The sequence below is a fragment of the Scardinius erythrophthalmus genome (assembly GCF_964197995.2).
Source record: "Scardinius erythrophthalmus genome assembly, chromosome: 18".
NCBI classification, from domain to species: domain Eukaryota; kingdom Metazoa; phylum Chordata; class Actinopteri; order Cypriniformes; family Leuciscidae; genus Scardinius; species Scardinius erythrophthalmus.
The window spans coordinates 33,960,029-33,974,769 of record NC_138238.1 but is presented as its reverse complement, the minus strand read 5'-3'; the positions used below and the strand labels follow the sequence as shown (position 1 = coordinate 33,974,769).

The 14,741-nt window shown below is 39.5% G+C and overlaps 1 protein-coding gene across 2 annotated transcripts in view; it reads left to right on the top strand.

Moving 5' to 3' along the window:
- Positions 1-14,741, top strand: part of LOC308706881 (cGMP-dependent protein kinase 1-like) — a 144,641-nt gene that overhangs the window by 55,919 nt on the left and 73,981 nt on the right. For both annotated transcript variants that reach the window (XM_081392754.1, XM_081392753.1), the window contains exon 3: positions 7,770-7,883. In XM_081392754.1, coding sequence (XP_081248880.1) covers positions 7,770-7,883 — 114 coding nt within the window. The remainder of the gene's footprint in view (positions 1-7,769; positions 7,884-14,741) is intronic.

The window sequence follows — 14,741 nt, the reverse complement described above, 5'->3', positions numbered from 1 at the left end:
CAGGATAACAAAAGTAGATATCCATAAATCCCTCTTTAATTTTTTTCCCATCTAATATGTGAACACAATGAAAAAAGAATTTTGAACCTGGCTTTATCCAATACTCAGATGTTGTTTTTTAAATTATATGTATAAAATATATTTAAACATTAAATTACAGAAAACTTGTAATTCATTTTTTTTCTCATCATAATGTAGGTAATCAACTGGGAAAGTTTCATGGTGATATCTGCTAGTTAAAAATGTTACCCTATTCACCTGTAGTGTCTCGCGTTAAGTTTCGTGCTTCAAAGGGAGCATAGTGAGTATCAATGCTCCCTGATTTTCAGTGCATTGTGGGACTTTTTAGGGTGCCCTGGAAGGATTCTGCAATTGAGACAGCTTTTAAAATGGATCAGTGCCCTGACTACTGAATTAGGGAGCTTATTGAGACGCACCAATGGTTATGTTGTCAGGGTTAGTCATGTTTGATTGATTTCTCACACCTCTCCCTCATTAGTTCATGTGTATTTAAAGCCCTCTGTTTCAGTTCCTCATTCTCTGGTGTCGTTTGTGCTCATACACGCTGTTACGTTGCCTTTCCCTTGTTTTGGATTATCGTTATGTGGGACTATACACATTTGTTTAATAAAGTTCACGCTGCATTTTAAGATCCTCTACGTCTCATCTAGCCTGGCAAGCCAGACCAACATCAAGATGTTAGGTCTGGCAACTCACCATTGGCACGGCTCAATCCGAGGGGCGGGATAAACGGTTGTCTCTCAAAATCCCTCTGCACGCAATAGGATAGCACTACAACCAATCAGAGCAACGAAGAAGGCTAGTTGGTATATTAAACTTTTGCCATATCCAGTCGGCAAAACTCCGAACACATCTTCCTTTTTTAAAAATAACTTAAGTGCCGTTCTTTGCTCTTTTCTCAAAGAAAAGCTTAACTCCAAGTCCTCCAGAGTCGCGGGCAAAGCCGATTCGAAAGACGGCTGGTTCACCAGCAGCAGCAGCAGCCATTCTTTGTTTTCAAGTAGCAGGGAACCGTCGCAACTCTGTCGTCATTATGTTAAGCCCGCCCCGCCTACTCTATACACGATGTGATTGGCCTGACCTGAGTTTGGTTTTTCCAGCTCGAAAGTCAACGGAGAGTTGCTAGACTACACTGGCTGCAAAATAAAAATTTTGCATCTAGATTTCTAGGCTACGTCTCATCATCATCCATCCGTGACAATTAACTGATTTAGAATTTGTCATATTATCCCAGATGTGTATATGTGTATATAGGGATGAAGAACAAGGCCGACTTGTTCATTGACACGCATCTCCTTTGTGTGATATTTATGTGAAATATCTTTAACTCCTGAATCATACCTGGATTTTTTGTGCATTTTAAACTCAAAGTTATGGTTGCGTAGTTAGCTAAGTGGCATACCATAAAGTAAACAATGTCATTTTAGCTTGCCAATGCCAACCAGTAGCTTTGACTTGACTATTTCTAAATCAGCTGTTACAGTCATTGAGCCATTGAATCTGGGTCAGATTGTGAAGTATTTGGTAATCACTTTTTTAGTGAGTGTGTGACCTGATTTTATCCATTGTAGGTTGTTGCAGTTGTATAAAATTACTTCATGATCTGTATTTCTAGCCACAACCATGTCAGGAAATCCACATGATTCCTTTATTTATAATATTTACTAAGACTTACAGACCAAAGCCCACAACTTGGCTTGACTCAGTCCTGCAGCCTCTAACACAAACCTGAAAGTCAAAGTCTAGGATGTGAGAATTGACTGATAGAACTTATGTCTTCCAGATCTGTGTCTTCAGTTTTAATCTAAATTGTACATTTAAAATAAGTTTAGCATTGTATGCACACATTGAGTGAGTTGGCTGGTGTGCGTGGTGGGCTAAAAGTGGATGTGTTTGTTTCGTGCTGTTAGAGCTCGGGATGGCCAGTGGTGATTCAGATCCGTCATTAGACAGACCCCAGGTGGCAGGAGAATAGAGCCACAGCAAACTGATTCTGGGCCAGTGTATTTGTAGCCTGTTTGGATTAGCCTTGCTGATAGCATCAGAGCTGCAGACTAGCCTATGAAGAGGTATGATGAAGAAGATAAGCATTTTTTTCCCCTGTGGAGAGGACCCTTACTGTTTGTTTTCAGCTGATTCAAATTTAAACTAGTCTCTTATGCTCACCAAGGCTGCATTTATTTGATCAAGAATGCAGGAAAAACACTATTATTGTGAAATAGTATTACAATTTAAAATAACTGTATTCTGTTTGAATATATTTTAAAATGTGATTTATTCATGTGATGCAAAGCTGCGTTCTCTGCAGCCATTATTCCAGTCTTCAGTGTCAAATTTTTCGGGATTCTTTGATGAACGGAACAGCATTTTCTTTTTTTTAATAGAAATCTTTTGTAACATTATAAATGTCTTTACTAGGCCTGTCACTTTTGATCAATTTATCCTTGCTGAATAAAAGTTTTTTTTTTATCTTACTTGCTCCAGATTTTGAATTGTGTATTGTAGAGTATCACGGTTCCCATATTTATTTATTTTTTCTTCCAGCAAAACATTAAACAACAAATCATCATATTAGTATGATTTCTGAAGGATCATGTGACACTGAAGACTGGAGTAATGCTACTGAAAATTCAGCTTCACAATGACATAAATAAATTACATTTTAAAATATATTCAAATGGAAAACTGTTCTTTTAAATTGTAATAATATTTCATACTATTTTTTCATAATATTTATTTTTAATAAATATATTTTTGATCAAATAAATGTTGCCTAAGAGACTCACAAAAACACCATACATTTATTCCAAAAATTATTCGAAATAGTAAATATAAGACAAAGTCTGAAGTTCTCATTTAGTAGATTTCACTATGACTTTTTTTATGTACAGTGACAAATGCTGGCATGTCAAAAAACACAGGTGTTTGATACGCATTACCTATCTGATCCAGGGGATATGAATGTTTTTTCCTTTGGCCAATCACATATCGCTGAAAAGGCAGCAGTTTCTCCCTGAAGTCAGAGGGCAAGTGCTAATCCATTACACTGCTTCAAAACGGCCGCTTCGAGGATATTGACAAGCAAGTGCATCGGTACCGAAATGATAAATGATGTGCCTCGCTGGTGGGTAAATTCAGCTCTTTGGTCATTTCCAGTGCCTTCAGCTGGATGAGGACTTTGTGGCCTACTGACACACTTGCCTGTCAGTTTCTTCGAAGCGGCCGCTTGTAGAAAAGCGGTAAGCTTTTCATTGACTTTTAGCATTTTTAAGATGGTCTTTTTGGGCTCGTCATCTTCTAACATTACACTCTGACACAGCGTCTTTCTTTGATGCTTAATGAGAGTAGTTTGACTCCGCTGTGTTTATCAGTCCTGGGGGAAACACTCAATTTACACGTATTTGGCACTACCTATTGGTGCGGGTGTATTATTGACATGTAAAAGTTTAGACGCAAAAGTAAAAAAAGTATTTGATACACTGCTGATTTTGCAGGTTTTCCCACTTACAAAGCATGTAGAACAGGGATCAGCAACTCCGGTCCTGGAGGGCCACTGTCCTGCAGAGTTTAGCTTCAGCCCTGATAAAAACTCACCTGCCTGTATCTATCTAGTAATCCTGAAAACACTGATTGCCTTGTTCAGGTGTGTTTAATTAGGGTTGGAGCTAAACTCTGCAGGACAGTGGCCCTCCAGGACCGGAGTTGCTGATCCCTGATGTAGAAGTCTGTAATTTTTATCATAGGTACTCTTCAACTGTGAGTGACAGAATCTAAAACAAAAATCCAGAAAATCACATTGAATGATTTTTAAGTAATTAATTTGCATTTTATTGCATGACATAAGTATTTGATACATCAGAAAACAGAACTTAATATTTGGTACAGAAACCTTTGTTTGCAATTACAGAGATCATACGTTTCCTGTAGTTCTTGACCAGGTTTGCGCACGCTGCAGCAGGGATTTTGGCCCACTCCTCCATACAGACCTTCTCCAGATCCTTCAGGTTTCGGGGCTGTCGCTGGGCAATACGGACTTTCAGCTCCCTCCAAAGATTTTCTATTTGGGTCAGGTCTGGAGACTGGCTAGGCCACTCCAGGACCTTGAGATGCTTCTTACAGAGCCACTCCTTAGTTGCCCTGGCTGTGTGTTTCGGGTTGTTGTCATGCTGGAAGACCCAGCCACGACCCATCTTCAATGCTCTTACTGAGGGAAGGAGGTTGTTGGCCAAGATCTCGCGATACATGGCCCCATCCATCCTCCCCTCAATATGGTGCAGTCGTCCTGTCCCCTTTGCAGAAAAGCATCCCCAAAAAATGATGTTTCCACCTCCATGCTTCACGGTTGGGATGGTGTTCTTGGGGTTGTACTCATCCTTCTTTTTCCTCCAAACACGGCGAGTGGAGTTTAGACCAAAAAGCTCTATTTTTGTCTCATCAGACCATATGACCTTCTCCCATTCCTCCTCTGGATCATCCAGATGGTCATTGGCAAACTTCAGACGGGCCTGGACATGCGCTGGCTTGAGCAGGGGGACCTTGCGTGCGCTGCAGGATTTTAATCCATGACGGCGTAGTGTGTTACTAATGGTTTTCTTTGAGACTGTGGTCCCAGCTCTCTTCAGGTCATTGACCAGGTCCTGCCGTGTAGTTCTGGGCTGATCACTCACCTTCCTCATGATCATTGATGTCCCACGAGGTGAGATCTTGCATGGTGCCCCAGACCGAGGGAGATTGACCGTCATCTTGAACTTCTTCCATTTTCTAATAATTGCGCCAACAGTTGTTGCCTTCTCACCAAGCTGCTTGCCTATTGTCCTGTAGACCATCCTAGCCTTGTGCAGGTCTACAATTTTATCCATGATGTCCTTAAACAGCTCTCTGGTCTTGGCCATTGTGAAGAGGTTGGAGTCTGTTTGATTAAGTATGTGGACAGGTGTCTTTTATACAGGTAACAAGTTCAAACAGGTGCAGTTAATACAGGTAATGAGTGGAGAACAGGAGGGCTTCTTAAAGAAAAACTAACAGGTCTGTGAGAGCCGGAATTCTTACTGATTGGTAGGTGATCAAATACTTATGTCATGCAATAAAATGCTAATTAATTATTTAAAAATCATACAATGTGATTTTCTGTATTTTTGTTTTAGATTCCGTCTCTCACAGCTGAAGCGTACCTATGATAAAAATTACAGACCTCTACATGCTTTGTAAGTAGGAAAACCTGCAAAATCGGCAGTGTATCAAATACTTGTTCTCCCCACTGTATAAGACGACCCCATTTTTTCAGATGTATTTCCAAGAAAATAACAGTCTTGAATTCGGAACAATACGGTACATTCATATAAACCCCCACCCCCAATTTTTCTTCCTATATTTCGAACATCGCAAACTGCGAGTTTGCTGTGCCTGGTGCCTTTCAGTGTTGGGGAAAGTTACTTTGAAAAGTAATGCATTACAATATTGTGTCACTCCCTTAAAAAGTAACTAATTGCGTTACTTAGTTATTTTTAATGTTACTTTTGCGTAACTTGTTTTTTTTATGAGAAAAAAGTTATATTTTTGGGCAAATGTAAAGACCCTTTTACACCAAAAGTGAAATAATAAGCCTCAGGCTTGAAGGAAATGCAAATTCACGCTTGTACAGTAGAGGGTCGCAGCTCAAATAAACCTTTCAGCTGTGCTGCCATTCTGGATAACGGAAGAATAGGATTCAGGAGAAAAAAAAGTTGAACACTTACTTTACCAATAAATAAATTTTTTTTAGTCATTTTTGCTTAATTTTAACTGAATCATTGAAGGTCAGAAGCAAGTACATTGGTCAATAAAGTGAGATTAAATGCATACAAATGTATGTTTTATTTAACGTGTAGTTATTGGAGGCTTGCATAATATTCTCATCCTGCATTTCACTGATTTTATTCATTTTGAGGAATATTGGTATATTTTTTTTGTGCAAGTAAGATGAGTAAATGCATGCTCACATTAGTCTAGAACTACAATAACCGTCATGTTAACACACAACGCCTCTGCACTTCAATTTGTCTCAACATGGGGACAAGAGAGCTGTCAATCAATAAATGGGAAAACAAAGTAACTTGCCTTATTTGAAAAAGTAACTCAGATATTTTGTTGTCAATTTTAAAAGAAATGCGTTACTTGAAAATGTAATCTGATTACAAAACTCAAGTTACCCCCCAACACTGGTGCCTTTGCTCTGCTGGTGTGTCTCTGTTCTCTTTTCTCTGTTTAGAGATTTCTTAATATTTCCGCACAAATTACATTTTGGGAAATGATTGCAATGCAGTTTGTGTGCAGGTCTGGAATAGAGAACCAATCATGTTTGGAGCAAAAAACATCCGGTTCTGATTTATGGCCAGCTGACTGGTGTATCTCTAATGCCAATCTTCTGACCGCAACACTGTGTTATATAAAACCTTCATCACCCCTAACATGCCTTTTATGTGAATAACATCCGATTGTAAATATCGGCATAAACATCTTTGCTTTTACTTGCTACCTTGTAACAAACTTGGCTTGCAACTTAAGTAAACCAATAGTCAACCAAAAGTTCAGGGCACTCACAAGGCATGAATGAATAAGAGAAAAAAACTGTATAAATACTTGAAATCAGACAAAGATAGGCATAAGCAGGTTAATCAGAAAAATTAACACTCATTCGAGAGTCCTTGATCAAATAGTCCATGCGTGAGAAGTATTGTCCTTATGCGTGAATCCTTAGTCCTTGACCCCAAAAAATGCATCAAAATGTCCAGAAAAAATGGTAATAATTCTCCAAACGTGACAAAACCAAAATACCAAAAACCCCAAGTCTTCTCTTGAACCTCGATGGGTAATTAATCCATAAACGACTTCAAAAGAGAAGGCTAAAAAACACCAATCTGTTTGGTTCAAACAGGATCACCTAACATGCATGCCGTCTTGCCAAAACCTGGCTTGGCCTTTTCTAGTAAAGAAGGCCTTCCTCCTCTAAGTTGCACTCCTGTCAAAATAAAAGTCAATTTTGCCAACTACAGGATCTTTCTGCCCCAAACATAAGAGTCCCACATACAAAAGACAGAGAACTTCAACTAGGTCCTGAAACCAACTGAATCATACCTATACTTATTTTACAGTATTTTATCCTCCTTCACATGAGTAAAGTATGTGTATTTCTCTAAGCCCTAATATAGAAGTGTCACAACCTTATTGTTGCTAGCATTTAGCCTGAAGTGTTTTCTCAGACCTACTTTATTCTAAGTAGGGCCCTCGGAAGCTTTGGTATAATTTGAAAACTGCATGAGGAGACAGATGAGCTCTTCAGCCAAGCCATGTTTTTGAATTTCCCATGAGTTAACGCAGAGGAGTTGCGTGTGTCTTGCGCATTAATCCTGAAATAACAGTCCCAGGCCCTCTCAGTGTGGTTTCACTGCATCTCATCTAATAGTTTAGGCATAATATTTTGCTAATCCTCCACTCCTTATTTTTTTCCTCTTTTCACTGGCCTATTTCTCTCAGTGCCCATTACACCAGAGAGCTCGTTCCTTTACCAGTCATTTCACCTCCCCCACTCTCCTCGAAACTTCTGCTCATGTCTGCTGGCCTAATGAAATGAGACTGTTATTGGAATGTATTAGGCCAGGCTCGCTCCAATCCAGGCGACTGGCACGAATGCATTTCCAGACTGTCATGCTTACTTTCATGAACAGAGCATCATCAATGGACTTAAGGATATACCTTCTGATTGCTTTCAGATGGCAAGGTGGAGGTGACCAAGGAGGGGATGAAACTCTGCACCATGGGACCGGGGAAAGTGTTTGGAGAGCTCGCCATCCTCTACAACTGCACCAGGACTGCTACGGTACAGAGTGAGTGAGGAGAACAATGCACCTGCACATTTACAGTTCAAAAGTTAATTCATGGAAATGTATTGTATTGTACTTTTTGTGCAAAACGTCTGTTAAATATGAGCACATGAGATTGCGTTTGCAAATATACAGACACGCATGCACATGCATGAATGTGCACATGGAAAGACCCTTTATAATCCTGCAAAGACAAACCACAATCTGGAGTGAAACCATGGAAACACATACACTGTGTTGTCATCCTTAACTTAGCTAGAACAGCTACTCTCAGGAGGGAGTATCCATGGAAACCACACACACACACACACACACACACACACACACACACACACACACACACACACACACACACACACACACACACACACACACACACACACACACACACACACACACACACACACTATATCTACATATATGAAGTATCTTAAATTCCTTGCATACTTTTTTTCTGTCCCTTTAAATATTTTAATGCAAAGCTTTAAGGCATGCCAGCAAAACCAGTAGATAGTCTTGTGATAATAAACAATTCAAATATTGTTCTCTATTGCTCTATTCGAGTTTGACAAGGTCTTGTATTTCTAAAACAATATGACAAGCTGATTTGTATGCATGTCAGCCTGGTAAAATAATTTGCAAGCCTCACTTAATTTAATTATCAAAATTTACAATGGATAATGGCTCCGGTTCTTCCCCTGTTAAACCAAATGCAACAATGTGTTTTATTAGAAAATTGCATATTGTTTATCTTGCTGTGCGATAGTACTTCAATCGTTACTAAATCACTGATCTTTCGTGTGTTTGCATCCTTGTTATTGACACTGGTAGAAACTGGTAGCGTGGAATAGTGAGATATATACCAGCAACGGAAAGTGGTGAGTCAGAATCTCAGTGTCTCATCTGCATCTCTTAAGTGCGAATGCTAGGCCATTTCCTCAGATTTGAAGAGAGTCACCAAGATGAGAAACACAACCACAAAGCCATTATGTTGTCATGTTGAAGTACAATCTTCAGCATCTTATTTTTTAGCTTTTCGCCTCTGAGGCAAATGCAAAAACAAGTTATCCCCATCTCTCATTCTGTTTGCCCCCCCCTCTCTCTCTCTCTCTCTCTCTCTCTCTCTCTCTCTCTCTCTCTCTCTTTCAATGTTTTCTGTGAAGCAGCTGTTGCTTTACAAGATCTGATTAAATATATTTTGCTGCTGGTTCTGTTTCATTTTTTTTTTTTTTTTTTTTTTTTTACTGATTGTATTGCTGAGATTTTTCCCTTTCTTTTGAAGTTTTGCAAGATGCCACATGATGTTGAATTGGAATATCTTGAATGTTTTCAAAAGAATTTCCTTCTACATGGATCAGCTGATTAGTTGTTGTTGCATCAGCGTCTAATGAGCTGCGGCTCAACTTTCAAACAAATACCGGGGTGTTGCTGGTAGCAGTATGCAGTAAGCTTTCAGAAACCCTACATCTTCCCTAGCTCCACCTGTATAGATCTGCTATGGGGGGGTTAATTCATGTATATTACATGAGCAGAAGCAGCATTACTGCATTACATCTTACAAGTACTTGCTCTACAGCAGCAGCGAAGTAGATCTATTTCGCCAAGATATATATATATATATATATATATATATATATATATATATATATATATATATATATATATATATACAGTATATATATATATATATATGAAGAGTTCAGATGCAAAAACCTCTAAATGCCATCTGAAATTTCCTCCTAGAATGATCATTTTTATGAAGCTCGTATATTTAAGTTCAGTAATTTCACTTAAATGGCAATGAAAATGACCTATTAATTGCCATTTAAGTGAAATTATTGAACTTAAATATACGAGCTTGATAAAAATTATCATTCTAGAAGAAAATTTCAGATGGCATTTAGAGGTTTTGCATCTGAACTCTTCATATACAGTATATATATATATATATATATATATATATATATATATATATATATATATATATACCAGCACATCCTAAATGCAGAGAAAAGCAAGGAGAGAGATCAGGGGAGAAGGAGATGGGGAAAAATAATGACACATGTATATATCAAGGTGAGACCAAGCAAAAATTATTTAGCAGTGCTGAGACATTCCCTGGTGATCTCCGAGCTTACTGATCTCTACAGAGTGTCTAGTCATAAACTACAAGGAGCAAGCTTCTTAGAGAGGTGTGCTGTGAGTCACTGCTATATGAGAAGCACATGCATCACACAAGAAGTAGAATGTAATGATGTGTTAGTGACTTAAGGAGCTTAATCTATTCACAGATGATGATAACATTTCCATTATAAAAAAGATTATATGATGAAGCTATCATTTGGATGTGAGTCATGAAGATGTTGTAAATGCCAATTAGTTTTTTGTTTTTTATTCTTCTACATTTACTATACTGCTACATTTACTCTGCTGGTGGTGTTTCAGTAAACACACAACATCAGTACAACAGGGAACATTAGTCTGACATTAATCTGATATTTGCTATACCTCATCACTGTGTCTGCTGAGATACAGAGATCCATTCAGTATGTTTAAAAAGAAAGTTGGTTCACTCCAAAATAGAAATACTCTCATCATTTACTTTACATTCCAAACTTCTATGACTTCATTTTGCAGAGCACAAAATAATTTTTTTTTATCCTTTGTATTGCATCAAATATTTTTTACATATATGCATTTGGCAGATGCTATCTATATCTATATCTATATCTATATCTATATCTATATCCATATCTATATCTACACTCACCTAAAGGATTATTAGGAACACCATACTAATACTGTGTTTGAACCCCTTTCGCCTTCGGAACTGCCTTAATTCTACGTGGCATTGATTCAACAAGGTGCTGAAAGCATTCTTTAGAAATGTTGGCCCATATTGATAGGATAGCATCTTGCAGTTGATGGAGATTTGTGGGATGCACATCCATGTTCTCATTCTGTTTACGCCAAATTCTGACTCTACCCTCTGAATGTCTCAACAGAAATCGAGACTCATCAGACCAGGCAACATTTTTCCAGTCTTCAACTGTCCAATTTTGGTGAGCTCGTGCAAATTGTAGCCTCTTTTTCCTATTTGTTGTGGAGATGAGTGGTACCCGGTGGGGTCTTCTGCTGTTGTAGCCCATCTGCCTCAAGGTTGTGTGTGTTGTGGCTTCACAAATGCTTTGCTGCATACCTCGGTTGTAATGAGTGGTTATTTCAGTCAAAGTTGCTCTTCTATCAGCTTGAATCAGTCGGCCCATTCTCCTCTGACCTCTAGCATCAACAAGGCATATTCGCCCACAGGACTGCTGCATACTGGATGTTTTTCCCTTTTCACACCATTCTTTGTAAACCCTAGAAATGGTTGTGCGTGAAAATCCCAGTAACTGAGAAGATTGTGAAATACTCAGACCGGCCCGTCTGGCACCAACAACCATGCCACACTCAAAATTGCTTAAATCACCTTTCTTTCCCATTCTGACATTCAGTTTGGAGTTCAGGAGATTGTCTTGACCAGGACCACACCCCTAAATGCATTGAAGCAACTGCCATGTGATTGGTTGATTAGATAATTGCATTAATGAGAAATTGAACAGGTGTTCCTAATTATCCTTTAGGTGAGTGTATATACACTCACTGGCCACTTTATTAGGTACAGCTGTTCAACGGCTTGTTAGGTCAAATATCCAATCAGCATGAATCAATCACATGGCAGCAACTTAATGCATTTAGGCATGTAGACATGGGTAAGACGATCTGCTGAAGTTCAAACTGAGCATCAGTATGGGGAAGAAATGTGATTTAAGTGACTTTGAACATGGTTGATTGTTGGAGTATTTCAGAAACTGCCGATCTACTCGGATTTTCACACACATCCATCTCTAGGGTTCACAGGGAATGGCCCAAAAAAGAGAAAATATCCAGTGAGTGGCGGTTCTGTGGGAAAAAAATGCCTCGTTAATACCAGAGGTCAGAGGAGAATGGCCAGACTGGTTTGAGCTGATAGAAAGGCAACAGTAACTCAAATAACCACTCGTTACATCCGAGGTCTGCAGAAGAGCATCTCTGAATGCACAACACATCGAACCTTGAAGCAGACAGACTACAGCAGCAGAAGACCAACGGTGCCAGGAAACTGAGGCTACAATTCACACAGGCTCACCAAAATGAGGCGAAATTGGAAATGGAAAAATGCCTGGTCTGATGAGTCTCTATTTCTGTTGTGACATTCAAATGGTAGGGTCAGAATTTGGTATAAACAACATGAAAGCATGGATCCATCCTGCCTTGTATCAATGGTTCTGGCTGGTGCTGATGGTGTAATGGTGTGTGATATTTTCTAGATACACTTTGGGCCCCTTTGTACCAATTAACTATCGTTAAAAACGCCACAGCCTACCTGAGCTCAAATCTTCTCAGACTGTTTTCTTGAACATTGAGTTCACTATACTCAAATGGGCTGTCACCAGATCTCAAGTCAATAGAGCACCTTTGGGATGTGGTGGAACAGGAGATTTACATCATGGATGTGCAGCCGACAAATCTGCAGCAACTGCGTGTATGTATGGCCATATATATATTTAACATTCCTCAATCACATATGTAAATTCCATCCACTTGATAGAGTGAAAAATTAACGTAGGTCAGGCTACTAATATCGTAGCACAGGAGTTGTACCACATCTGTATGATCTTGAGGGAAGGGAAAGAGAGAAATACACACACAAACAGAGTAAGGCAGTGTGTATACTTTGCTGTAGACCTGCGATCTGAAGCCTCATTAACTCTGTATGTATGGAAAAAAAAGTCCTATTCAAAGACAGCCAGCCACAAAGCTTGCTCTTTGATTTCGGCATCCGGACTCATTAAGGGCATTAGCAGCTAAAATTTAGAGAGCAACACATTATCTGTCTCTCCAGTTTATTGTTGCATTAAGTGCAGAGAGTCACTTGTTGCCATAGAAACCCATGCGCATTGAATTTTAGTGGTGAAATCCCCAGGGGAGATCGTTTCACCCTTTGGTTTTTGGCAGTGTCCCTTTGCTCAAAGTTGTTATGGCACTGAATCTGACTTCATTAATTCCAGCTTTTTTTTATGGAAGTATGTGTTCAGAGTTCAAGGATGTTTAGCAAGATAAAGCCAGATATTTTACGTCCTCTTAGATGTAAAGGAATGTTGCTGAATGGGAAATGTATCTTAAAATAGGCGTGTGCTTTCTTACCTCAACCTTTTGAGAATCACTGTATCCAAGTGAGACGTTTGGATTATTCTTTTTGAAAGAAAAGTCTTTTGGAGGAAATGGCCATTTATAGTTCCTATAGTCATTATTTACTCAGCAGTGATGATGGTACAGTGTTTTGCAATGATTTACTTCCTCATTTAAAAATCAAAGCCTTTTCAAAAGATGATTGTTCAGGACTGCCCATTTCTTATAATGATCACAAGCTGTAGGATTGTCTGAATCTCTGGCTATGAATAAATGTCTTACTGCTATTAGAATAACAGTTTGCTCTCTGCCAGACACGTCTCTAATGCCCCTAACAAGGATGACATGACTAACCTTTTAAAGTCAAACTAATAGGCATCACCATTGTAAAGTTTTAACAAGCTAGTTCTTTTTTCCTTTCAAAAAAGAAAAATGTTTGTAGCACCACTATTTGTTGCACCACTGTAATAGACCCAAAACCCCAAATGAGCTGAGAAAAAGCATTCTAATATGCTGATTTTCGGAAAGTCTCTTCGCATCACTCAGTAAAGTGGTCTAAATGTATTTACAGTATATGTATACATATCATCCGAGGAAGGCATAGGACAATAAAATGTTTGTCCAATCATTGCATTTGTAACCCCTCCACCCGGGTGCTACTCGCCCTGCGCTGTGCGGGCCTTGAACCTGGGTCTCCGGCTTGAGAGTCAGGCATTCTTACAAGGAGGCTAAAGACTGCAGCCTCTAGCGTCTGTTGCTAGATTGCCTATTGAGATCAGAGGAGTGAGGTTTACTCACACAGCGACTACTAGCTGGCCTCTGTTACACTCACCCCCCTATACCTCACTCCCATCCGGGTCACGGCACCAATGTAACCCCTCCACCCGGGTCCTACTCGCCCCGATCTGTGCGGGCCTTGAACCCGGGTCGCCGGCGTGAGAGTCAGGCGCTCCAACAAGGAGGCTAAAGACTGCAGCCTCTAGCGTCTGTTGCTAGATCGCCTATTGAGATCAGAGGAGTGATGTTTCATTCACACAGCGACTACTACTAGCTGGCCTCCGTTACACATTGTCTCATCATTGCATTAGGTCCGAATGCAATGATACAATATCCTACCTGCCTATCAACAACCTCTGCGCACCTGCTTGCGCAGACATCACATCATCAGCGCGTTTCATGACATACGTCAGACAGACGTCAGTCACTGAGCACCGAAACAGCAGCCGCCTTTTACAGTTCCTCTTGAACCAAAACAACGAGCTTTTGCTGCGTTCATGCCATAACTACTGTAAATTGGAAGAGGTGGAAACCTGTGATGTTATACTCGCGGTTCGTGACTCAATGGCAACACTATCAACGCTGAAATGAATCTGCAGCAGTCAGGTGGTACAGGTCAATGCTCTTGAAGTTCATTATTATTGTAATGTTATTTGCTTAGAGACATGAGTTAGTTTAATGCCGTCTGTGTGTGTGTGTGTTTTGAAGGAGGCGTGGCTTTAGAGGCGCTCTGAAGGGATGGTGGGATCTCATGCTAATAAATCTTGTTCGCTATTGCTAGCCTCCCTGAAAATTACCTAAACCTTTCATAAATATTTAAAGTGTATATGTTTATTTGTTGATATTTTTCTTATGTTGTGAATGTAAGAAATG